The sequence below is a fragment of the Perna viridis genome, chromosome 14 (genome assembly GCF_037379345.1).
Source record: "Perna viridis isolate PV_CMFRI_1.1 ecotype Kerala chromosome 14, ASM3737934v1, whole genome shotgun sequence".
NCBI classification, from domain to species: Eukaryota; Metazoa; Mollusca; class Bivalvia; order Mytilida; family Mytilidae; genus Perna; species Perna viridis.
Window position 1 is genome coordinate 9,320,818 of NC_142458.1, and position 24,686 is coordinate 9,345,503.

The following is a 24,686-nucleotide window of genomic DNA, read 5'->3' on the forward strand; positions in this document are numbered from 1 at the left end:
TACATGTTTTTCATGGTGGTCTTTAACATATGAAAAACATATGACAAACAGGTGTTTTCAAAACAATGAAAATATTATAACAAACATGTTTTCAGATGTTTTCAAAACATGAAAAACATATTATAACAAACATGTTTTCATGTGTTTTCAAAACACATGAAAAACATGTAGCAATTTTTTCTGTGTACAAAGAAATGGTTACCATTTACACGACTTACTTTTGTAAAAACATTCCTTAACTGTGTGCTTTGGTAAACTGATATTCAAACTTGTACAACAAAGCATCCATTAGTATTCTGTTAAACACTGATTCCACACGACTCAGATTTATTTCATAGGTAGAATTTTAGAAAATATAAACTTTGTCCTTTTTACAAAAGTTATTACAGAATGCCAAGGTAAATCAGAAAATGTGAAAACCTGAAATTGTGGAGATTTGCCAATTTCTTTAATGATACAGTTAGTTAACGCATTACTGTATTCAATAAGTTATTCCATTTTTTGAATTAGGACTTTTTCTAGAACTTATGATACTTAAATGCTTAACTAATGTATTGTATATCCATTGCATTGCTACTTTGTTTAATGATATTTTTAAAGATTAATGTTCTTTTTTTATATATTTATAATTTTTCCATTTAGTTTTGTCTTTCTATCAGGGAAGTTTTTTGTCTTCAGTACCCTATTTTATTTCCCCAACCTTACATGTTTGTGTGTCTGTGTGTGTGTTTTCATTTTATTTTGTGAGTTTTCTTTTTGGCTACCTCCGAGCAGTAGTTGTGAAACATTGAAAATTAAGATTGTCTATCTGAAGGTTTATTAAGTATTTTTTGTGTAACTTAAAGTTTTAATTTTGCTTGTTTTTTCCTTGTAAGCCAATTAATTTTCCTGAAAAATTGTGTATATATCCATTTATAAAAATAAAACATACTTAATAATATTTTTGATTAAGTAAGAAATTCTTTCAAGTATATATTTGTTTTATAATAATTTTGAATCCACACTATGCATATCTGGTTAATCATATGACTTAAAATGCCAAAAAGAATAGAAATTGGAGGGGTTGATCTAGAAATGTTCAAAAAGAGGATTTGGAACCTGTAATTAAGAAAGGGTGAGGTTCCAGGCTCTAATTTCTGATTTTAGCCCTGATTTTGCACAAAATCTTCCAACAAAATGGGGCACTAACCCCAGATCCCTCTCTCAGATCCACCACTACAATAAATTTTTGTTTTTTGTTTTTTTGTTTTTTTGTTTTTTTGCCACTTTTCCCTTGAATTCGGTTTGAGTTAATTATTTGATCTATTGAATTTTTATTTTGATCCCTGGTGCACATGCTTTAGTCATAAAATAAATATATATTGCTTCACTTTGAAAACATACTCATACTTCATATATATATATATATTTTTTTCAGTTTTAGTGATATGTAAAGAAGGTTTGTCAGTAATATAATGATATATGATTTGTGATAAACATGTATTACATTTTGTTAGGTAAGTAGTAGTCTTTGTAAGAATCATGCTAATTCTGTAATATGTGATACACCCCAAAAAGACTAAACATTTTTATTTATAAGTTGCTTTACAAGTTGCTTTACAGGTCTGTATTATGAAATGTATAATTTTTCAGGATCTCTGTCTGCTAGTCTACCAAGTGCAGTTCAAGAATTATAAATTAAGAGAAAGTGAGGCACAACTTTTTTTTTTGGATGGGGGTAGAATTTGTGAAATCTATTCTGTTCACCACATTACATTCTTTTAAGTTTTATGTGAAACTGATTCATTCCTTTTTTTCATTCCTTTATGGAGGTAGACCTAGGCTAAGGGACATAACTGTTAAAGTCAGTCGATATGTGTTTTTTCTCATTCAATTTTATTAAGACCTATTCAGCGTTCATTTGTAATGGAATGAAATCAATCTAAGTCACTTATAAGCTTTCATGAGATTTATGTAAAATGATTTACACAAACATACCAATGATTTATTAAAGTTGTGCCCCTCAATAACCTAGGTGCATCTCTCATTAGAAAGACTTTTGTGCAATACAATATCTAAAGTACTCAAGTATTCCTGTAAGTGTTATTTTGAATGTTGCTCATGCTGTCAAATATGAGATAACGTAATTATTTGAATTATTGCATTGTTTTGTTATTGCAGTTTATTACAATGACTTACTGCAAAAATGTATTACTGTGACACAGCATTGACTTTCATTTTTGAAATGGCACTGTCTAGAATTTTGTTTTGCCTTCTACTTTCGGGTGTCTTTGTCAGTGTCAGAGGCAGATTTAGAAATTTAGGAAAAAGGAGATGTGAAAATGCAGATGCAGATTGGGGGATTCAGATTAGTGAAGAGAAAAAAATGCCAGTGTCCCCATTTTTGACTGAATTTCAAAAAGTGAAAATCAGGTTATAGTATGGCGAATGTTGGTCAGGTGGGCAGCAAAATTATTTTCATAACTTTTTCTCGGCAACTACTAATCCCAGCCTCTTGATATTTGGTATCCAGCATCAGGTTCAAGTCCTATATTGTGGGATCCAATTTCAGGTTTGTTGGACATCTACTTCCTGTTTGTCGAAATTGAGCCATTTCTGTCCTTGGCCATTTTTTATTTAAGAATTACTAGGCATAAAAAAGAGGCACGGGTGTATCACATGCTATAATGCAGCTTTTTATTTCCAATATTGCAAGGTTGGTATTTATTAAACAATGCTTAACATGTAATAATAAAAAAAACACATTATCTGTAAGTATAGTCCACGTGTCTAGTGTATGCACATACAAATGTGTTCCAACAGTGCTAGTCATTTTTATTCCACGGTGACAAAGTGTTCCAGATGAGGCTAGATTCAGGGGAAGATCCAGATATATGGAAAAGGGTCATTTTAATTTTGCACATTTATGCTTAAGTTTTGCACAACATTAAAACAATTTTCCAACAAATTCCTCTGGATCTGTGAATTTGTGATTTTGTTTAAGAAAATGTTAGTTTTTTTGTTTTTTTTTAAATTTAATTACTCTGCAAACTTTTTACTTTCAAGATGAATTTTCACTATGAGAAAAATTCCTATATTGATTTCATAGTATTTTCAAGTTCTTATTTTATTTCTAGCAGGTGAAAAAATTGAGTAATTCTAACTTTCACTCTTCCTTTCATAACACCCATTTGAAAAGTCAAGAATCATAACCAAAATTTTCCATGTCCATATATTTACCGATTTTTTGCAATTTTTTACTAGCTGTTTTTACTTTGGGGTCATCATTACCCCTAACCCGCTGGCTGCAGCCCTGCCCCTCCTGTACCCAAACCTTTTACAAATCCCAAACTAAACAAGTTTGAAAGCTTAAAGTATATTGCCAGGGTTTTGCAGGTTTGTTTTCTTCTCAAAAGCACATTCATCAGTAATAAAAAGAGTACATGTCTGGGGTTTTTATAGTCTTTCGCAAAAGCCCTGGTCCCAAATTTTTGGAATATTCTTGAAAAGAAATTCTTAGTTTAGAAGCATAACTAGAGGACTAAAGCACATTTGTTAGGTAATCTTCATGAATTTTCCCATTGAAACTGGGTAAATATTTGACCCCTTAAAGGTGTATGAAAATTCCTGTTACCAATTGCTTTAAATGGATTCTTGGTTTTGCATTGATGTTTTGGTTTTGTGATATTATTTCTGTGGTATAGTGTTGCATTATGATATCAGTGTTGAAATAAATTACATATAAAACTGAGTTCAGCTATTTTTTAAGCAACAGCCATTATGAAAATCAGACAGGAGGAAGTTCATGCATGTCAAAACCCATTGAATTCAGGACATTGCCAAAGTTCCTCAGAAGGATATGGGGGTACTAGGTTATTTGTCAATTTTACACATGAAAAATGACAAATTTTTATAATAAAAAAAAAGAAGTACCAACCCCCTGTAGGTTACAGACCACCAATTCAACCAATGAGCATTTGGAACGTACGCAAAAATAGTCCTACGCAGAAATTACCCCTGTTCCTCATAGTGCTGTGAAAAGAGTTCTCATCTCATTTAAAAAATTTAAACAGTTTCTGAAAGGAAAAACATTTCTGTACATTTTATAGGTGCATTTTGCTTCTTGTGATGTGAAGCCTAATCTCCATAATGATTTCTAAATATATCCCTATCTTGTGAAAACACTGGGATTTCCCATGCTATTTATAGACACTTCACTTCCGGTGACCAGTACTGCACTGCAAGTCTGCTAACCCCACATGCCATTCTGAGGATTGTGAGCTGACATGTGTAGAATCATGCTGATATATAGTCCTCTGCAGGTTAAAGTTAAGGTAAAGTCCAGAGAAGCCATTGAATATCGTGAAATTAGCATAGAAGCCTATGGGAAGTGGAATTAGTGGTTTTTAGCCTTAAGCTGAGGCCATGGCAAAATGATAAGTTTCTTGGAATAGCTTTAAACTACTTGAAGATCTTGTAAACTTTGCTATGAGAGAAATACACTACAAAAATCCTTCAAAATATGCAATTTTTTAAGTTATAGGTCCAAATTATGGGAAATTGGTCTTTTTGGCTGAATTTTATGTCCTATCTTGTGAAAAGTGTAGAAAACTTAGTAAAAATATCAAATATTTAACTTTGAGGGCTATATTTACTTAAATATGGTGATAATCAGCATTTGAAATCAAGTTTTGTGTAAATTTGAGCAAAAATTTGATTAGAAATGAGGAAAAACTCACTTTCATTACTGCGGTTAAGGACATATAGGCATTTCCCTATGGCAACATGGAAAATGCATTTTTGAGTACTTTTTTTGCTTTAGGTGCCCTTAACTTGCCATGTTTTATTGTGAAAACACTGTATTTACAAATTTAAAGCCAAAGATATCACCTTTTGTGAAAATTTAAAGATTTAGGGTTTTTGACATGTGATCAAGAAAAAGGGGGAGGCATGTCAGACATAAATTTTTAAAAATAGACCAATTTTTCAGAAAATTACTACTTTTAAAGGCTATCTCTTTATTAATATTGTTAAAAAACAAGTTGTGATTGATTTTTTTTATTTGAAAAGTGAGAAAAAGTTCTTTGCAAATATTTAATGCATTTAAGTATGGTAGAATATTGTCACTTTTTTGCTCGTGCGACTTGGTTACCCTATATTTAAAAATCAAATATTTAAAAAAGTGCTTGTCACATTTCACTGAAACTTTGCAAACGCATTCAGTATGTGTATATGAAGATACTTGTATAGTTATATATTTTTTCTAAGACAGAAAGTGACTCTTTAGGTTACAGACCACCAATTCAACCAATGAGCATTTGGAACGTACGCAAAAATAGTCCTACGCAGAAATTACCCCTGTTCCTCATAGTGCTGTGAAAAAAGTTCTCATCTCATTTAAAAAATTTAAACAGTTTCTGAAAGGAAAAACATTTCTGTACATTTTATAGGTGATTTTGCTTCTTGTGATGTGAAGCCTAATCTCCATAATGATTTCTAAATATACCCCTATCTTGTGAAAACACTGGGATTTCCCATGCTATTTATAGACACTTCACTTCCGGTGACCAGTACTGCACTGCAAGTCTGCTAACCCCACATGCCATTCTGAGGATTGTGAGCTGACATGTGTAGAATCATGCTGATATATAGTCCTCTGCAGGTTAAAGTTAAGGTAAAGTCCAGAGAAGCCATTGAATATCGTGAAATTAGCATAGAAGCCTATGGGAAGTGGAATTAGTGGTTTTTAGCCTTAAATGTACCCTCCCCTGGATCCGCCAATGGAATTCACTTTTATATCTTATTCAGAAAAAGTTGCAGACCACATGGCAAGTCTTCATTTGTCATTCGATTGTTGCATCACCTCTGAGAAAAAAAGTTAATGTATGAAAACGGTACTTTGCAAGAAAATCCACCATTTGCTATTTTTGTCGAAACTTAGCACTTCACAAATTTTCCAACAAAGATATTGGTGTCCAACCCTTAGAATCGCCATCCTCTTTTGAAATGACGCAACTATGAGATGAAAAGTCGGTGATCAATAGTGTTGTTCTAACCCACAATAGCCAACAAAGACCAAAGCATAAGGACACAATTTGAAAGCACAAATCCCCCAAGTTAGCTTATTTTTTTAAATGAAGTAATCCTGGTATGTAATTGCAGAAATTTTTTTTTATATTCTGTTGCCGTGGTAATGTCACTCTACTGATAAAAAATTTTCTATGTAAACCATAAATAACTTTATCTTATAAATTTGTCCTGCACTTAAAATACGTGTCATGGACTACGTCTGTAGAAATTCTTGGTCAAACCTTTTAAAAATTGTCATTTATTTCAATTTGCAACTGCTAATATTTTCACAAGTATTTTATGTTAACATAAGTCTTTAACATCAGAGGAAATTAGAAATGCGTTTTTTTTTATTATTTCTTTTTTTAGAAAAAAGGACTTAGAATATAATTTCCATGGCAAACAAGTGAAAATATGTGATGAAAAAATATGATATTTTGTGTACCCTACATTTTGTTCTTCGAAGTAAATGTTTATGACCAGCAAGGGGTACATGTAGAAATGTTAACCATTACCATTCTAGCAACGATATTTTTGTTTAGAAAAGCACATTTTTTTCATCTGCAAGCAGAATGAATGTGCTTTAAAATGAACATAACATGTAGTTTTGTGAAAAATAGTGACGCGAGAACTGAAAAAACGTGAATAACGGTGGCCAAAAAAGGTTTTCGGCGTACCGCTTATTTCTTTGCTTCTCACAACAACGAAAAAAGATTTTATCCATGAGGGTTTATTTCACCTGGAACCTACAGAGGAATTTTGTGTACCACCTGGAACCTACAGAGGAATGTTGTGTACCACCTGGAGCCTACAGAAGAATGATGTGTATTACAACTCTCATTGTGTCAACCCCTTGTATTAACCACTTCCTGTTTCAGACCAAAAATTCCAATAATGTCCTATTTTTTTCATAAGAGTGACCCTTCTCGGAAGCCCTGACATTCCACACATGACTGTAATGAACCCTTTTAGGTTCCAAGCCTTTACAGGGAACGTGCTTAGGAAGATCTGTTCTATCCTGGTGAGCCCCACATTCAGTAAAAAATCACAAAAACATGTCTTTCTTGAGTTGCAAAGCCATTTTTCTGCACCAACCCATCCACAAACCTTTTGAAACAAATATTCAGATTAATCAGCGTTCTCTTTACATTTTGTTTCACTAGGGTATGCTGAAATGAGGTACACATAAAACATCGTTTTGCACGTTTATTCAAAACTAAAACTACTTCCAGTAATTTTACAGTAGGACTACAATAAAAGCGTATCATAAAACAAAACAGAGTACATTTCTTTTCCTACTCAACAAAGAAACAATATTGAAAACATAACAAAGTATACAAATTTCTCACTTAGATCTTACAGAAAACAACTAATTCACACAAACAAACGAAAGAGATGATGATCATGCTGCTGATGATGATGACCATAGTGACAGCGATGACTATGGTGAAGATGATGATGATGATGACGATGGATGATGATTGATGTACTATATCACACGCATCATTGCCAATTTAATCAAACACCAGTTGAGTGCACGATAGACAGACATAATATGTGCTAAATATCGCGTAAATATAATTATCGCATTTTGAAATTTTGTCTGTACATATAAACAATGCTTCTCTCCAGGGATGGTTCTGGTGGGATATACTATGTGCCGTCTGCGATGTACGTATCATAGAATATGTCAGGGACTTGGAATCTAAATAATATTACCAAAAGTCATGGATAAAATACTGAAATGAAAGTACAATAAACAACTTATCACAATATGATAAAAATAATAATAATGGAAGGTGAATATCTAAGTATCAGTTAATCATGTTAATAGAAATATTCAAAATAGGTACATATTTAAATAGGTTTAAAATACATTTCAAACGGTACTGGGTTACGAGTTATTCCCATCTGAAATCCTTCTGTTGAAAGCTCTACCTCTGGACTTGTCTTTTCAAACTTAAATCTTTGTAGAAAGGATGTGAGGAATAGGAAGACTTCGTTGGTTGCCAGCTGATTCCCAATACATTGCCTAGGACCTGATAAAAGAATGATAAAACATAATGTAAAATAGGTTATCAAAATTGAACAAAGCTGCAGTCGCGAATCCTGGAGAGTGGAGTTCTAGGGTTTAGAACTCCTTTTTTTTTAGAAAATTTTGTCAATTACGTGCAAAATGAACTGAATAAACAAATGATGGCCTGAAACATTCCACTCTTTTCAAAATCCCTGGATCGACCCCGCCTTTCTTTATAACATGTAACAGAACTGTTCGGCCATTTTTCTCTTTGTACAACAAACCTATCAATGATTTTCACATTTAAAGGCGATTCATATACAACAATAGTTCTATGGCATTGAATATTATCTTCATTGTTTTCCAATACAAATCAAAATGCAAAATTACCAAACAATTATTTCATAAAATTGAACCACGCATTACTTCAAAAATAGTTGAATTTCAGAAATGTGAAATCTCAGGTGTCATACCATTATTTCATGTCTCCATTACTTTCAATGTAAAGTTCAGCTATTTTTAAGGTTCATAGCAAATTTTACACTAAGATATAGGTGGTACTGGAGGAGTTTCATTGTGATGGCCACCCTTTAACCTAACTCTCATGAAAAATATCTATATACCTTAGGTGCCTTTTCAGAAGAAATCATTACTTTCATTTTGAAATTTACGCACTGACCATTTTTATAACGAAGAGGGGGAATTAAGGCAATAAGGGGCTGGGATTTTAAAAAAAATAAAATAAAATGGACAGATAAAGATAGAATTCAACATATTTCCCCCATATCTTAACAATGCAGATTTCAAATTAAAAAAATAAACTCCGGCTGCTGCTGAAAAAATAAGCGCTTGCGCGAAAATGAATTTCAAACTCAACATGAAATCGATCCCAGCCCCATTTTCCTCCAGAAGAAAATGGTTTTGTGCATAAGGCATGTCACGGGACCTATGGTTCTTGTTTAGAACTTTTTTTCATCCAACGCTGAATGAAGAAAATGAAGTTTTTAGAATAAACTGCAGATCCATTTAGCTTTCGGGTGACGCCGAGTTAGTATACCTCTCATAAACTTCGAGTATGACATTGGACCAACCCGAATGTGCACGCGACTGGTTCCCGAAATAGTGGTATCACATCATAATTGGATTTTCTTGAATGACGTTAATTTTACAACTAACGAATGTCAATCATAACAACATACCGTATGAAAAGGGACAAAAAGCTTCGGGTTTGAATAGCTTGCCATGTTCGTCTAAAAAACGTTCCGGTCGGAACTTGTCCGGTTCGTCCCATTCAACTGGGTCCCGCAACACTGACATAATATGACATATGATGATTGATTTTCTTGGAAGTGACTTTCCGGCGATTTGAATATCATCAAACACACCATGTGGAACCGCAATAGGAGCTATAAATATATATAATTTGAATAATTAAGGTTATGAAAACAAAAGAAAAAAGAATGTCTATAGTATGTACACACAAATTCGAAACAACTTGTTAGGTCAGATGGGGAGTGTATACTACACGTATCAGTCTCTGGATCAGAAAACATATTTTCGAAATTTGCAGCATATTTACTTTCAACCAAGTGTGGAAAAGAAGCTTTCTTGTTATACTACTTCACTGTTGACTTTTGTCCGGTGGCCAGGTCAAGTGCCATAAGTCTTATCGACAGTTTTTTTTTTTATTTCAGTGGAGTTAACTTGGTAGTTGCAAATATTCTCAGACATCCGGTTTTATGTTAGTGTTCATATTAATAGTGTTTTAGTTGTTTTTTTTGTGTGTGGCGTCTTGCTTTCCATATCTTCAGTTGTTACCTGTTTTCATGTTATGGCCTTATGCATGTTTTGGACTTCGGTATTTTTTGTCGATACTTTTTAAAGTTTGGCGGTACTCAGGTCAGATTTTTTTATTTATTTTTAGCAGCTGTAGGCCGGACAAAAATTGTATTTCCATATTCAGACAGCCAGACAGGTTTTTGATCTATTTTTTCTAAATTGAGGAAGCAAATATGACTAAGAATGATTTGTTACAGAAAGAACTTTTCTGATGAATCTCGTATAGCATACCAGGTTATTTCGCATAATTTGCTTCGGTAACAGGTTATACGAAACATCCTTATTATAATACTACTACGCGAACTTGTTAACTGAGCTCATACTTCACTTACCAACAGCGGCAGATCTAAGAACCTCCCTAATTGTCGCCATTACGTATGGCAATGCTTCTTTGTCCTTCGACGTGGGAAACCTTCCGTCTCCGACAACCTAAAATATTTAACATAATCTAGCAAACGAAGCACAAACTTCAGATTAACGAATTTGTATTGTTTTCATGGAAACGTGCATATGTTGCCTTATATGCACTTACAAATATGAAACATTATTTCTAAGAGCTAATGACCATATTAATCGAGTTTTATGTGTATTTCATATATATTTAATATATATTCTTATTATAGGCCTGACATGGCTCATGTTCTTACATCCGTGTATACCAGTGGGGATCCAGGTTGAAATGAGGGTCAAGTACATTGTAAAAGGGAATCCAGGTCTGGGTTTTTTAGTTGCTTATAAAATTGTAGCACGATATCAACGTCATTTAAAAAAAAAGGAACAGTTCCAACCCTAGAACCATCTCCCATGGTTCCGCATCTTAGGATCGGGCCGCTATCCCGCCTAAATTCTTGAATATCGAACGTGTATCCATTTAATGTTGATATATACAATTGATCATTGACTTCCTTAATATGGGCTGTTTTGCTGTAGACTACGCATGACATACTTTTAGAACTTCCTCCCGGCATTTTTGCTGGACATCCGGGTACTTTAGTAGGTATAGCATGCACCATTTTAGGGTCATTGCTGTTGTATCTGTCCCAGCATTAAATAGATCACAGGTCACTTGGAAAACAAACTCCTCTACAAAAATATCAATACTCTGTACAGTTAAGCATGTTTTAACACTACACAAATCGGTTGACACATGTTCAAAATGAATGCAGATTGAATGGGGATGGACTAGAGAAGTCTTGAATTATGTACTGGAAACATGACCATCCGCGCACCCTGTATAGCAAGCGGAAGCAGTAATAGGTCCGTGGAGGATATTGTCTACTAAAATTACAGTTTCTAAATGATATATTTTAGTGCGAAAAGGGGGGCAACATGTAAGATATGGTAATGAAATAAACCAGTAGAACTATTAATTTCAAAAATAGATTGGAAAAAAATCCGGGCAAGTTCTAAGAGGTTTTTTTTTCGTAATGAGGCTAAGAAGATGTGATTGAGTTGAAGGTATAACTCTTTGATGACATTAGCCCGTGCAAGTTTAGTACAATCACATTTTTAACACCATAATAACAAAACAAACACATACAAGCCGAATTCAAATCTACAAAAGAGTTAAGATAAAAAAAAATCGTTTTGGTATCAACTCGGATAAATTTGCAATTCAGAACGTGGTATTTGAAGTAAAGCGTTTAGCTAGGGTCAATTCTCCCATTTTGAATTTCCTTTAGGTATCAGTCTTCATATTCCTGAGCGGATGTACGTCAAAACATGGAGGCTAAAAATATAGTGCGTTTTTTTTTACTTTTTTCATTTTTGTTTCTTGACAAATGATTATTATTTTTCATCAAAAGTACAGGGTAAATATCAAGCTATGACACAAAATCTTGTTTTTGAGGAAAAACAGTATTTTCACGAAAAATACTGCTTCAGAAAAGGGGTATTTTCATAAACTATAAACAAAAGTGAAAGTAGAAAAAGTCGATTTTCAGTTCGATCTGTTCTGTTGTAGCATAGTTCGTGCCTTTCTTTCTAAAATAGACCTAAAAATTATTTTTGACATTTCCTTAATAGAAAAACATGGTCAAAAGTTAGATTGAAACTCCTTGTATATTTTATTTTTAAAAATCAGGAAAAAATCAAGGTATATTATAGAAGCCTATGAGGCAAAGAATACAAGACTGTGACATTTACTGTTTTCGTTAAAGATCTACCAATCTAATTTTAAAAATCATACCCTATCAATTGTTCCATTCAGTCAGTGCATGTAGTATTTAACAATACTACATTCACAATACTACATTCTACTTTCCGTTTTGATGACCTTTTTGACCGACCAATCAAATTTCTTCTTCCGTGATTTTGAAAGCATAATTAAAAGGGAAAATTCCGAGGATTCCAAAAATGTCATCTGTACATAAAGCGGAATGGAGTGTTAGATCCTACATTCAGTGACTGAATAGAACAATGATAGGTCTAGTTTTAATTTGATTGGGGATTCTCCATGGAGATGTTTTCTATTAAGTAGCACTCCAGCTGAGGATCATGCAAAATGTGATTCATGGGTTAAAAGCCTTCGTTTTATTTTGGATATTTTGTTTGAATAGCTATAGTAAACAGAAATTTACATTTAGCTTTTTATATACATGTAACCCTTGTTCTTAGGAAATAAAAATTATATAAAATGAATTTCAAAATTAAGGGAGATAACTCTGTAAATCGCACTCAAATACAATAAAACCTATTAGATTTTCAGTGTTGATTATCTCCTAAGAGCAGGCAGATTAGAATAAATAATTATACATTTCGTAGTATAGACCAATAAATCAACGTAATTACACAAATAAAAATATGTTACCTTTTTGGGGGGGTGTATCACGTTTTTCATATTTTACATGATTCTTATAAAGACAGCCACATAATAAAAGAATCTGTTTTTTGCCAGTGTTTTTAGCCACGCATGAATAAAAATGTGTTTATTTATTTCATGTTTGAATCTATCACCCCACAAATGGTTGCACTCTTACCTGAAATTTTTTAATCTTTCTTCCCTTCTTGTTCCAAGTAAAGGTCCAAGAAGTTCCGAATATTATTTGGATCAAACGATTCTCTCTGCAGGTCTATTTTAGTTCTGACGAACTTCCTCACCATTTGCATCTTCTCAAAGACTTTATCAAGCTACAAAAATAGAAGGAAATGTTTTAAATTATAGAAATCATTCATGCAACAAAGTAAGGGCTTACCATTCAACTCGTCTGTGGTTTCCATGATAACTCTTAAAACTTTCATACGTTTCAAAATTAAAAACCTCTGTGTTTTATTTTTAGTAATGGCGACCATATTTTTCAGCGGATCGAAACTTCTATGCAACTGACTTTGGTTAGCTCTTAACATCCGAAATGGCACAAATGCGATAGTGCGATATGTTCTAAAATCGGGTGACCCGCTAGAATCTTGGTTCCTTTGATATGATTACTCTTGCGTAACCGTGATGATACGAATGTTTCTCAATAAAAACAACTGTTACTAGGAAGTGCGGGTAAAGTTTTCGTTTCACAAGTTTCTCCTAATTTTTAGCGATCTTTTAATGTTAACTTCCCGTTCTTTTACAAGCAAAAAACACACGTAGAACACATGCGTAACTATGATGTTTAGAAGGTACACTTTGATTTCGTATGAAGCTAGAATTGACGGTTGTATGGCACCGATCAGTAGCATAAGGTGGTGTCGTAATATTTAATTATGCAAATCATATGTGAATGTAAAGTACGGAAATTATAAGTACAAGAATTCGTTAACAATAAAAGCGATTTAAAAACATGTATTTTTCGTTTCAAAATGTATCTGAATTTCTCTACAAAATGTATCTGAATCCTACATTCGAATGCTTAAATTTTTAAAACGTTACGTATCTCGTCACTGAAAAGACCAAATAACAGATTCTGATTCGCCAATAGAAATTTTCAGTATTATATTAGATTTTGTAGCATGTGTATAATACAATAAAATACCTACATTATTGCTAGGCAGAAGCTTTCCTAAAATAGGGAAGAAATTCACAGGGGTAGCAAATCTAACAGACTTAAAGAAGAAGTCGATACATGACAAAATCTCCAAGTATTGGGGGTCATCATAGTCAAATCTGAAAAATAAACCAGACGGAAAACTGCATTACACACAGATAATACCGTATAGCGGGAAATTTTTGGAAAGGTTTGGAGAATAGCGAAAATATTAGAAGGTCGCCAATTTTAAGTCCAGATATTTCATATATCATTTTCATTCCATAACACCTAAAAGAAACGAAAAATAAAGACTGGGAAAATTTCATACCTCTATTCATAAAGAAAATTGCGAAATTTGGTATTCGCAAAAAACCGCTATACTGTTTTATTTTTCTTGGTCTGAACTGTAACATACGGATTTTCAAATTCGAAGATATCATTTTCGACGGCAAAGTAAAATTCGTTCGGAATCTATATGCTGGTACGTATCGTCTCAACAAATATTTAAATAGCTGTCTTTGTAAGAATCATGCAAAATCTGAAAAATGTGATACACCCCAAAAAAGACTACATAATTTTATTTTTGTAATTAAGTTGTTTTATGGGTCTATACTATGAAATGTGTAATTATTCATTCAAATCTTCCTGCTCTTAGGAGATAATCAACACTGAAAATCCAATAGATTCTATTGTATTTGAGTGTCATTTACAGTGTTATCTCCCTTACTTTCGAATTATACAGTGCATTCTATACAATTTTTATCTTCTATGAGCACGGGTTATATGAAAAACCAAATGTTAATTTCTGTTTACTAAAGCATTTTAAACAAAATATCAAAAATAAAAATATGTAGGCTTTTCACCCATGAATCACATTTTGCACGATTCTTAGCCGGAGTACTACTTAAATAGTTCCACCTTATATCAACTCTCTATTAACCAAGCCTAGTTCGATAAATACATATCTGTACCGATGCATTGCTTTTGCGACATGATGAGTATATCATCTGCGCCAAAAAATCATTTTCGCCCAAAATTATACATGTATTTCAATTGCGCAAAACATAAATTATTGTATTTCCGCCAATTACAGGTGATTTTGATATGTTTATATCATTTCCAGGGGCGGATCCAGGATTTTATATTGGGGGGGGGGGGGGCGCACAGATAAAATATTTGAAGTTATATTTTTGAAATATTCTTCAAGAGTGGGTGCAATGTAGGTATCTTTTGTGGTAAAAATAAGCGAGAAATTAAAGTTATTTTAGGGGGCCCACGCCCGCCACGGCCCCGCCTGGATCCGCCCCTGATTTCACTATATGTTGCCCCTGCTCACTATGGAAGTAGGAATGTTAAAATGGTTAATACTTTAAAATTGCATTTAAATCATTGTCATCTTTAAATCATCATAATACGATTTGTCATTTAAAACAAGTACTATCTTTAAAAAAAACGGCACTCGACGCAGAAAAAATTGCTCATTTCTACTTACAATTTTCATCAGGAAATAAATGTAACACATAGCACGCAATTTCAATTTCCGATTCAATTTTTTTCGAACGCCACTAATTTATCCGTATTTGGCAAATCGGGAAACATCAGATCAGGTGACTTGCTTTTCCATGGAAGAGCGTCTTAAGGTCAAGTAGTAGAAAGCGAATACGAGAATATGGAATTAATAAGTTGGAACTAAGCATGTATAATTTAGGGGCAAGCATTAACAATTAACAATTCAGCATTAAGAATTTCGAAATAAGCATTAAAAATAAACAAATAAACATTGAAATGTTGACCCCTTTGGCTTTCCATAAACGGTTACCTTGAAAATAGCGCAAACGAAACAATTAATCTTGGGAAATGAAATATAACCTTGTAGTGCGAACGAAATAGAATTTAAAAAAAAATGGCGCAAACGCATGCCGTCCATCTGTTCATTCAATTGTTTTTACATGTCTGGTTTTAGTTACAAATGCTTTTTTATCTACACTCATACACAATAATACCTTGATCCAAATATTATATTGGAAATGATGTTCGAAGTTGCCATAGGAAAAACTTCGTGAACGTTAGCCGGTTTTCCGGGATTCTTGGAAAATAACTCGACCAGAAATTCTACCTCTTCATTAATCCTTTCGTCAATTGTCTTTTTGCCAACGCCAAAATCTTTCAGAGCAACGACTGAAAATTTCCGCCCATCTGACCAGACTTGTCCGTTTGAAAAGAATATACCTACAAAATAAACAGACTTTTAGTTTAAGCTGTATTAGCTGTCATTCTCGTAAATTTTTGTTTCTGTTGAAATATGCCTTATTCTACTAAATTGTACTTTTCCTGTATTATAATTTCATTTGATATCCACAAATAAAATGCATTAAATACATGAAATAGGTGTCTATATATTTATTGTCTTGCAAGACAAAAAAAAATCGACCTAGATAAATTCGTATGCATGTGACTTCTTGTGACCTTAATCCATGCATGTGCTGTAAGGGTCACTTTTTTAAAAACAAATCTGGTTGCAAAGCAAAAGTGGTTAATCAACGGTAAAGGAATACCGATGAACTCAAGCCGTAAAAGAAAAAAGTTCGATTAAAACGCAAGGATGCTTTTGAAATTTACGTATTGTGATATAATGTGGCACAAATATGGTCAATAATTGTTATTTGAAAACTAATCAAGAAATAGATAAAATGAAATGTAAACAAGACATATGCTTTCCTGTGTATTCTTTATTGTTGTTTTTTTTACCAAGGTTAAAGTATTTTTAAATCAGGTGAATGTCTTGTCGGCAATCTTCGGAAGTAATGGCGAAAAATAATTAGATCAGAGCTATCGATCTTCTTTGATTAAAAAAACGTTGTTTTCACAATATTCTGTAGGCATTATCGACATTTATTGCTTCCATTGCATTACTACAAATTTATTTCATTGAATCAGCAAATTCAGTAGTATCAGAACTGAACAAATTTGGCAGCTAATGCAGCTTTAATTTTTTATTGCAACATTCTTTCATGAATCTTTACAGCACAGCTTCACCTTACCAAGTTGATTACATTTTGAGTTGCTACGATATTTTAGTTTGTAGCATTTTAAAATTTGTATCCTTACTGAACAAATACGTTAAGACTTGGTAAAGAGGAGTCATTTAAGTAGTAGCTTTTGTAAGAATCATGCAAATTTTGTAACATGTAATACATCCAAAAAAAATTGCTGTATAGGTCTTTTTGATGAAATGAATAATTATTCATTTCAGCCAGTCTGCTCTTATGAAATAATCCGCATTAAAAATCCAACAGTTTCTATTGAATTTCAGTGTCATTTACAGAGTTATCTCCCTTAATTTGAATTCTACAATGCATTGTATATCACTTTTATCTCCCAAGAACAGGGGTTATATGAAAAAACTATAAGTTAATTTCTGTTAACTATAACATATTATGGTTCTCTAGTCAATTTCATAAGTAACCTTAGGATCGCTAAAAATATGTATTTTCAAACCAAAGCACTTACGTGAAAAGGTCGATAATTTATAGTGTGTGTTGTTTACAGATTAAAATACTTGTTCATATTTAACAGAGGTTAACACAATTCTGTTTGTTATATACAATATATTTTGCATAGTGCTGCGGACAGGTATCAAAAAGTGCTTTAGTTTTCGAGTTTAATGGGCCTAGAGGGTATACAGTTATCATATTTTAATGGAAAGATCAATCAATGTAGTTTTTGAATATCGTAATTATCAGAGTAAAAAAACGGTAAAGTTTTCTGCTATTTTGCATTAATTAGAGGAGGGGTCAAAGATCAATCGACCCCAATACACTTTGATAAGTAATTTAAGTGAAATCATTTATTTTAGGTACATGTATTAGGAAACAGTAACATGTAAAGATGTATGGAATTTCAAAAATGTAAAAAAAAAAGAACTTTTTCCATCAAAAGTTGACTATTTAATCACAGAACAAAATTGCCCCTTCAAATGGTTGCATTTCAGTGCATTTTCAATGATTAAGACAATAAAATAAACATAACGTTCTCGATTCGATCTGCAACATGAGCTTTACAAAATGTGTTCGAAGTTGCAAATTTTCACATATTTTAACTACTAATTATACTGCAATTGTAAAATACGAAATCATTTTCCGGACAACATGTTCCGTTTCCGAACTGTTGGTACAACAGAATAGCATGAATATAATCCAAAGTAACTGATTTTTTGACATGAACAATGTTTTAAGTGATTTTTAAGTAGATAAATAAAAGTTAGACGGATTTTTTTCTGTCATTCAGTAATTGAGCGATCAACAATGTTTGTTTTGAGGAAATTGGAATGAACAGGATATTCATAGTCAAGGCAAAGCACTAAAAATGCAAAAATAGTCTTAAGAATAACATACATGTATATAAAGTTAAAAAATTAATTGGCAAGCCAGGCTTGATAAAAAAAACGGGGGGTTTCGACCAGGTTCATTGGTAGGATATTAATTTTAACGCCTTTTCTCTGTTTTTTGTCTTAAGCGACCGTCGATCTGTTCTTATATAAATGATGTAATTCCGGTTTATACGAAGGAGGGAAACTCTGGCATTACTTAAAGGTCATCTAGTATGTGACGGTGAAAAAGAGAACGTTACAAAGATTTTTGTAAATGGATGATTTCAAATAAAATAGGCCTTTACTATCATATAGACCGATGAAAAGTTTCCAAGTTATATATGAGTGGCTTATTTCCGATTTCTAGATTTTACAGTATCTTCGTTTGGCAAGGGTTACGGTCCTGCCCCTCCCATTGCCTGAAGGGAGGGGTCAAGACCGGAACCCTGGGTTTGCGACTATGCTTTTACAGTTGTGATCCCATATTCAGTTTAATTCTTATTGGTATTTAGATTATAACGAATCAGAATTAGATTGAATCATATAGTGGCTCACTTATTCTTTCTTTGCGTGACACAGACAAACATGAATAGCTGCCCGAAAATTAAAACTATGACATTATAAATGTTCAATACAACTTTTCTACTTTGTCAAAGTTTGACAACAGAAGTAACGCTCAATTCAATGCACAAACCACTTACTACAACTGCTCTGTACATGTATGTTTACGCCGCAAAAAGTAAGTTTATAACAACTTATAGACAGTAAATATAGCAAACGATAGATTGTATCCCTTGTTTTTAAACGTCTTAATCAGAGCCCCTCTCTTTTTTAATATTCTTAATCCGCCCTTGGCCTGGACAATGATGTTTCCTTTAAACTAATATTCTATAACAACTATGTTGCCATGATGTCCTATTCATGCGGCTCCTAAAACTGGAGTCTTTTTGAGAGGTAAAAAATCTTAGAAGTTTTCATTGCGTCTGAAATTCCTTCTTTTTTTGCGTTAGAATTTTTACAAGGAATCTGGTTTGTTTTTATCAACTCGTTTAGTATAATCCGTTCAGAGTAGTGGCGGATCCAGAGGCCACCCCCTTTTTATTGGAAAATTTGTCATTTTCATTTGTAAATTTGACAGAAAAATGGTAAATAATATCCTAGCACACACACCATTTTCTAAGGAACCCCGCCTGGCACCCTCCTTTTCACAGTGTGGATCCGCCACTGCAGAGGATATTGCAGGACAAGCATCAGCTTGGCGCATAGTTAAACATCAAAAAACATAAATATTGTGACATGCTTCCCTGTAAATTTCAAAGTTCACAGTTTATGTATTGTCAAATATATTACGAAATCAAGCCTTATCATGAACACCCGAGTCGCATATTTTGTTTGAGAATCCATGATTCATAGTTAAATCTTTAACGTTTTATTTGAAGTCCAAGCATATAAAGACAAATGCAACCAAAAATATGTATGATTTTTGTATGTACATATACAAAAATAAATATCAAAGTCTTAAGTCTATTCATTAAAACATAAGATAGACTCGATACTTTACATTTATCTCTGTTCATAAAACAGTCCGGAAACTAGACAAATTGTCCGGAAACGATACCGTGTTATACAATTTTAGTACAATTTATAATTTAAATATGCGAGAATTTGCAACTTCAAACTCATTTTTAGCAAAGCCCATGTTGCAGATCGAATCGAGAACATTGTGTTTATTTTATTTGTTATTAAGTAAAGAATATTTAAATATAAATTGTAATATTCTACGGTGTCTTATTATTTCTTAATCATTGAAAATGCCTAAAATGCAACAAATTTAAGGAGCATTTTTTGTTCTGTAATCAAATAGTCAACTTTTGTCAGAAAAAGTTCTTTGTTACATTTTTGAAATTCTATGCATATGATCTTTACATGTTACTTGTTTTCCGATATCTACAATAAACGATTTCACTTGATTTCACTTAAATTACTTATGAAAGTGTATCGGGGTCGATTGAATTTTGACCCCCTCCTCTAATTAATGCAAAATAGCAGACAATTTTTATCCTATTTCAGTAATAAAAGAACGATGTTCCAAAACTACATTGATCTATCTTTCCATTGACATATGATATAGCCGTATTCCTCTAGGCTCATTAAAGTTAGAAAAAGCCTTAGCCGTCCGCATCACTAGTATAGATAGTATGTTTTAGTTGTTCGTGTCACCGTATTCGTGTTGTTCGTTTTTCTGTGTGTACATTTGGGTCTTTTGAATTATACACAAAAAATGGTCTTTGTGTGAAAGTTTTATTTTCCCTGTTTTAGGTTTCCCCCTCATTTTTACCTTTCTTAATATACGTGCAGAGTTATTCGACTACATAAAATATGTAGATTGAATGAACTGTTCGACTACCTCACGTGTAGTTTGCCTTTTTTTTCCAGTTGAAACTACTCGGCCATTTCTGCTACACTAAAACAATAACGTTTTTTTTTGTCGAACTAGAAAGGCTGAGGAGATCCGATTGCCGTTTCTTCTAAATACATAAAAATACAATGTCATTACGTATGGTTTTATTTATTGACACTGTGATACTGTATTCTAAAATTCATTGAAATTCGTGGATATCTGTTCAAGCAGAGGTAGTTCAAGGGGTCTGGGGTTTGCAACTTTTTTTGTTGCATGAAAAATGCTGTTAATCTGGGCAAAAATGGGGCAACAGTGAGTAAACTGGCAGCCTTGATCCCCTTTTTAAAAAAATCTGGATCCGCTTCTTCTGTGTTCATGTTTTCGAATGAACAATAATTTTATTCACTTATACATTATACTGATCCTTGATTTATGCAACCAAATCAAGATCGAGCTAGATTATCCATGTAAAAATCAGGCAAATCTTATAGGTGGCGCACCGTATCCCACTTAATTTTAAGTTCCAGTGTTATGATGTATCATATAAAATATATGTATGTCAAAAGATTCTTTAAAATTTACAATGAATGGCGTATTATCAAGATAAACAAAAACAATGAATGGCGTTAACAATTATTTTAAAATCCCCTAACAAAGCAACCAAATTTTGCACAAAATATAAGTTCACGTGTACTTTAAGTTACATTCTCTTTTTAAATGAATTTCAATGCTGTTTCTATGTACATGTAGTACTAATTTCTCGTTAATAATTGCATTTGATCAAAAACTAACATTCAACTTTGAGAAAGGATGTATGTGATATGAAATGGATGATATTGTTTCTTTTAAACAAAAGATCTTTTGCCATGTGCTACCCACTGCCTGATTTTTGAACGGACACCTTAAAATAATAATACTAGATAGTAATTTGTTTACGCTCTCTTACCCGTCATCTTAGGAAACAGCTTTTCGAAAATGTAAAGCCAATTCGGTCTGAATTTTGTCTTCTCGCCATTCACCAGAAGTGCCTCATGAACATTCTTATAACCAAAGCAAAGCACTACAGGCTGTGGCCCAAACCACAATAGAACAAGGTCACCGTAGGTCTCCTGTAGCTCATAAGTCTTCTTGCTAAAGTCTTTGATCCCCACAAACATGGGTAAGTTTCCTATAACTGGCCATGGAGTTGGGCCCGGAATATTGTACCTCACAGTAAAGAAGAAATTCCATATTATGTAGCTAACAAGTAAAACTATACAAAATGTCAACACAGTTGTTGCGTCCAAAGCTTGGATCATTTGGCGGAGCATTGTTTCATTCCGTATTAAAAACTTTTATAGAAACCCATGTTAAATGCACAAAAAAACTTCACTTATGTTTTGAAATCTCAAAAGACACTGCCACGTCTCTCAAATAGAAAACTTTAAAATAAAGCAAGCACTATTGATTAAAAACGTGTACAACTACGCCGCACACCACCTTTTTGAATACACTAGCTATGTAGGCCGGCGTCACACCTAATGACATCGATAAGTAAACTTGTGTACAATGGAATATGTTTTATATATGGACGCGTCCTCTTTTTTGACATTTTAATCAACAATTTTATGTGTAAATATAAAATGTGGATCTCCATAGTTGTCTTTAGATGTTCACCTTGATGATATTAAGATGATTAAACGTTATCTTAAGCTGTTACATTTTATATTATGTGGAGTAGCATATTCATCATGTCCATTGTCGATTTTTTTCTCCATATTTAGTTGTTGTTCCGTTATGTACAGTGTGTTCGATAGTCTGACTCATCTATGTCAGCTTGTCAATGGTTATGTCATCAGCAAAGAATGAAAATGAAGAAATTACAGGCAAATATGACGTGAAATGGTCATAAGAGTTATTTATTTTATAACGATGTAAAATTAAATTGTGAGGAAGAAATTATGAAATTTCATTGTTCCATATTGTCCCTCTCGACCCATATCATCTCTCGGGCAGAGCTCTCGGGCTTGGTTTAAAAGTCTCGCGTTGATACGTGGGATAATATGGAAAACTATAATATTATCATATTATATATTGTGAGGGCTAGACGATCAAAACAGAAAAAGTCCTAATATGGAGCCCTTGGGAACGCCAGCTTCAATGGATGTCCAGTCAAAACTTATACCACTAAGAACCACCTTCTGTTCCCTCCCGGAAAGATAATTTTTTAAACCAGTGTAGCATATCCCCACAAATACCGTAGTATTAATAAGAGATTTCTGTGCCATACGCGGTCGAATGCCTTGCTTATGCCACAAAAGACAACTCCTTTTTTTGCGTTATCTGAAGCTTTCCCGTGTTGCATATTCGCCCCTGATAAACCTAGCCTGCCTGGCTGTAATTATTTTATTTTGTAATAAAAAGTTATATGTATGTACATGTTTGTATACTCATCTCTCCTTACATTTTGAAATAACGCTAAGTAATGAGATAGGTCTATAGTTTTTAGCTTCGCCCGTTAAAACCCTCTTGAACAGTGGTCTTGCTTCGCCCTATTCCATTCATTCGGGATGCAAGACGAAGATAACGACATTTTGAATATTTTACAAAAGGGGTATTTTAAGGTAGACGAGGCTTTAGAAGTCGAGGATATATGGAGTTTGTTAATTAATATTTAAAATAGAGAGTACATCTTCGACATCACTTTCATCTAAAACGCTATTTTCTAATTTATATCCTCGGTTGATTGTAATGCCAGGAAGTGTAACTTTTGTTTCATCTAATTGTGTCTGCAAGGTAAAGTAGCCATTAGGACTGTTTGCTTTATCGGCATCGTCAAATATTATTTTACAACCAATGGTGGTACTCTGAATGTAACGGTTTGATATCTAATATCTTACTGCAGATTGCCCACCAAGATTTAGATGAGCATCTCTCTGCTGACAAACGACTAAGTAAATCTGAACGACATTTCTCACGGACAAGTCTAACTTGTGATGTCACATTATCTCTTATTTCCTTAAGCTTACAAACGTCAAAAATGTGTACACATGGGATTGGTTTTTTTTTTTTTGTTTTTTTTTTTGTTTTTGTTTTAATTAAGAGGGTGTCCATGCAAAAACCAGGTAGTGGGTGGCACATGGTTTTGGATTAACTTCAACAATATAAGAGAACAAATTACATAGAAAGCATTGAAATTCACTGAAAAAAAGGGAGATAACTCTTTCATTTGAGCAAAACTTAGTCGCTTTGTTAGGGAACTTTAATATCATTTTCTGAGCCATCCATAATTATTAATTCAAAACGAACTTCAAGCTCTTTTGACACACATATGGCATACACAATTACATAGGAACAAAAAATTCAGTGGGATAAAACTCATAAAGGATTTGCATGATTTTCACATGGACAGCCTCTTAAAATGATCATATTGGCTTTTCCACTTTTTATTTTTCTCCTTCTTATTTGCTGTATGCATTAACGAAGTATACAATGATCCTTGGTTTTTCCAAATGAATGAAGAATGGATCGGATAATCAAATGCTACTATAGTTCGTTTCTGTGTCCTGTCTTCATTTCCCCCTTATTTACAAAACTGCCAGAACAGTGATTGCGTAAATATGCATTATCAAGTTGAAAGATACCATCAAGTGGTCGACTTTTCTACTTTTGACATGCTTTAGACCATTGTGCACCAGAGGAAAATCATAGCTTTTTTACAGAATGTGGAATAACTCTACACTGGAAACAGCTATATATTGTGGCTCGGGTTATACAATGTATAATTATATGGCGCGGTATCAGGGTCAAAATACGTATTTATGCATATGCTTATAGGGGTTTAACCATTTTCAGGTGCAACCTATTATATAATGTACCGGGACATATTCAGGTGCCTGTGCGTATGGTCATACGTTTTAAAAACCCTGATATAAAAGATACATTCTCAATGTGTAAGACACTGCCACGTCGCTCAAATTTTAAATTTTAAATAAAGCAAGTTCCGTTTGCTAAGTTTGTATGATTAAAAAACGTGAACATGTAACTACACCACATTTCACCTTTTGAACTTACTAG

General features: G+C 33.2%; 1 protein-coding gene across 2 annotated transcripts; it reads right to left on the bottom strand.

Moving 5' to 3' along the window:
* Positions 1-7,239: 7,239 nt before the first annotated feature.
* On the bottom strand, positions 7,240-22,156 carry LOC148598139 (cytochrome P450 2J2-like). Of its 2 annotated transcripts, none has more exons than XM_088561410.1 (5): positions 12,883-13,019; positions 10,851-10,987; positions 10,237-10,333; positions 9,265-9,471; positions 7,240-8,087 (listed from the first exon to the last, which is right to left on the bottom strand). In XM_088561410.1, exons 2-5 carry the CDS (start codon positions 10,926-10,928, stop codon positions 7,906-7,908), a joined length of 564 nt encoding a protein of 187 aa, XP_088417536.1. In that variant the 5' UTR covers positions 10,929-10,987; positions 12,883-13,019; the 3' UTR covers positions 7,240-7,905. The 2 variants fall into 2 exon arrangements, with proteins under 2 accessions (XP_088417536.1, XP_088417535.1); XM_088561409.1 differs by lacking the exons at positions 7,240-8,087; positions 9,265-9,471; positions 10,237-10,333 and adding exons at positions 13,871-13,997; positions 15,864-16,089; positions 21,577-22,156 and having other exon boundaries at positions 10,861-10,987; positions 12,883-13,033.
* Between the last annotated feature and the right edge of the window lie 2,530 nt (positions 22,157-24,686).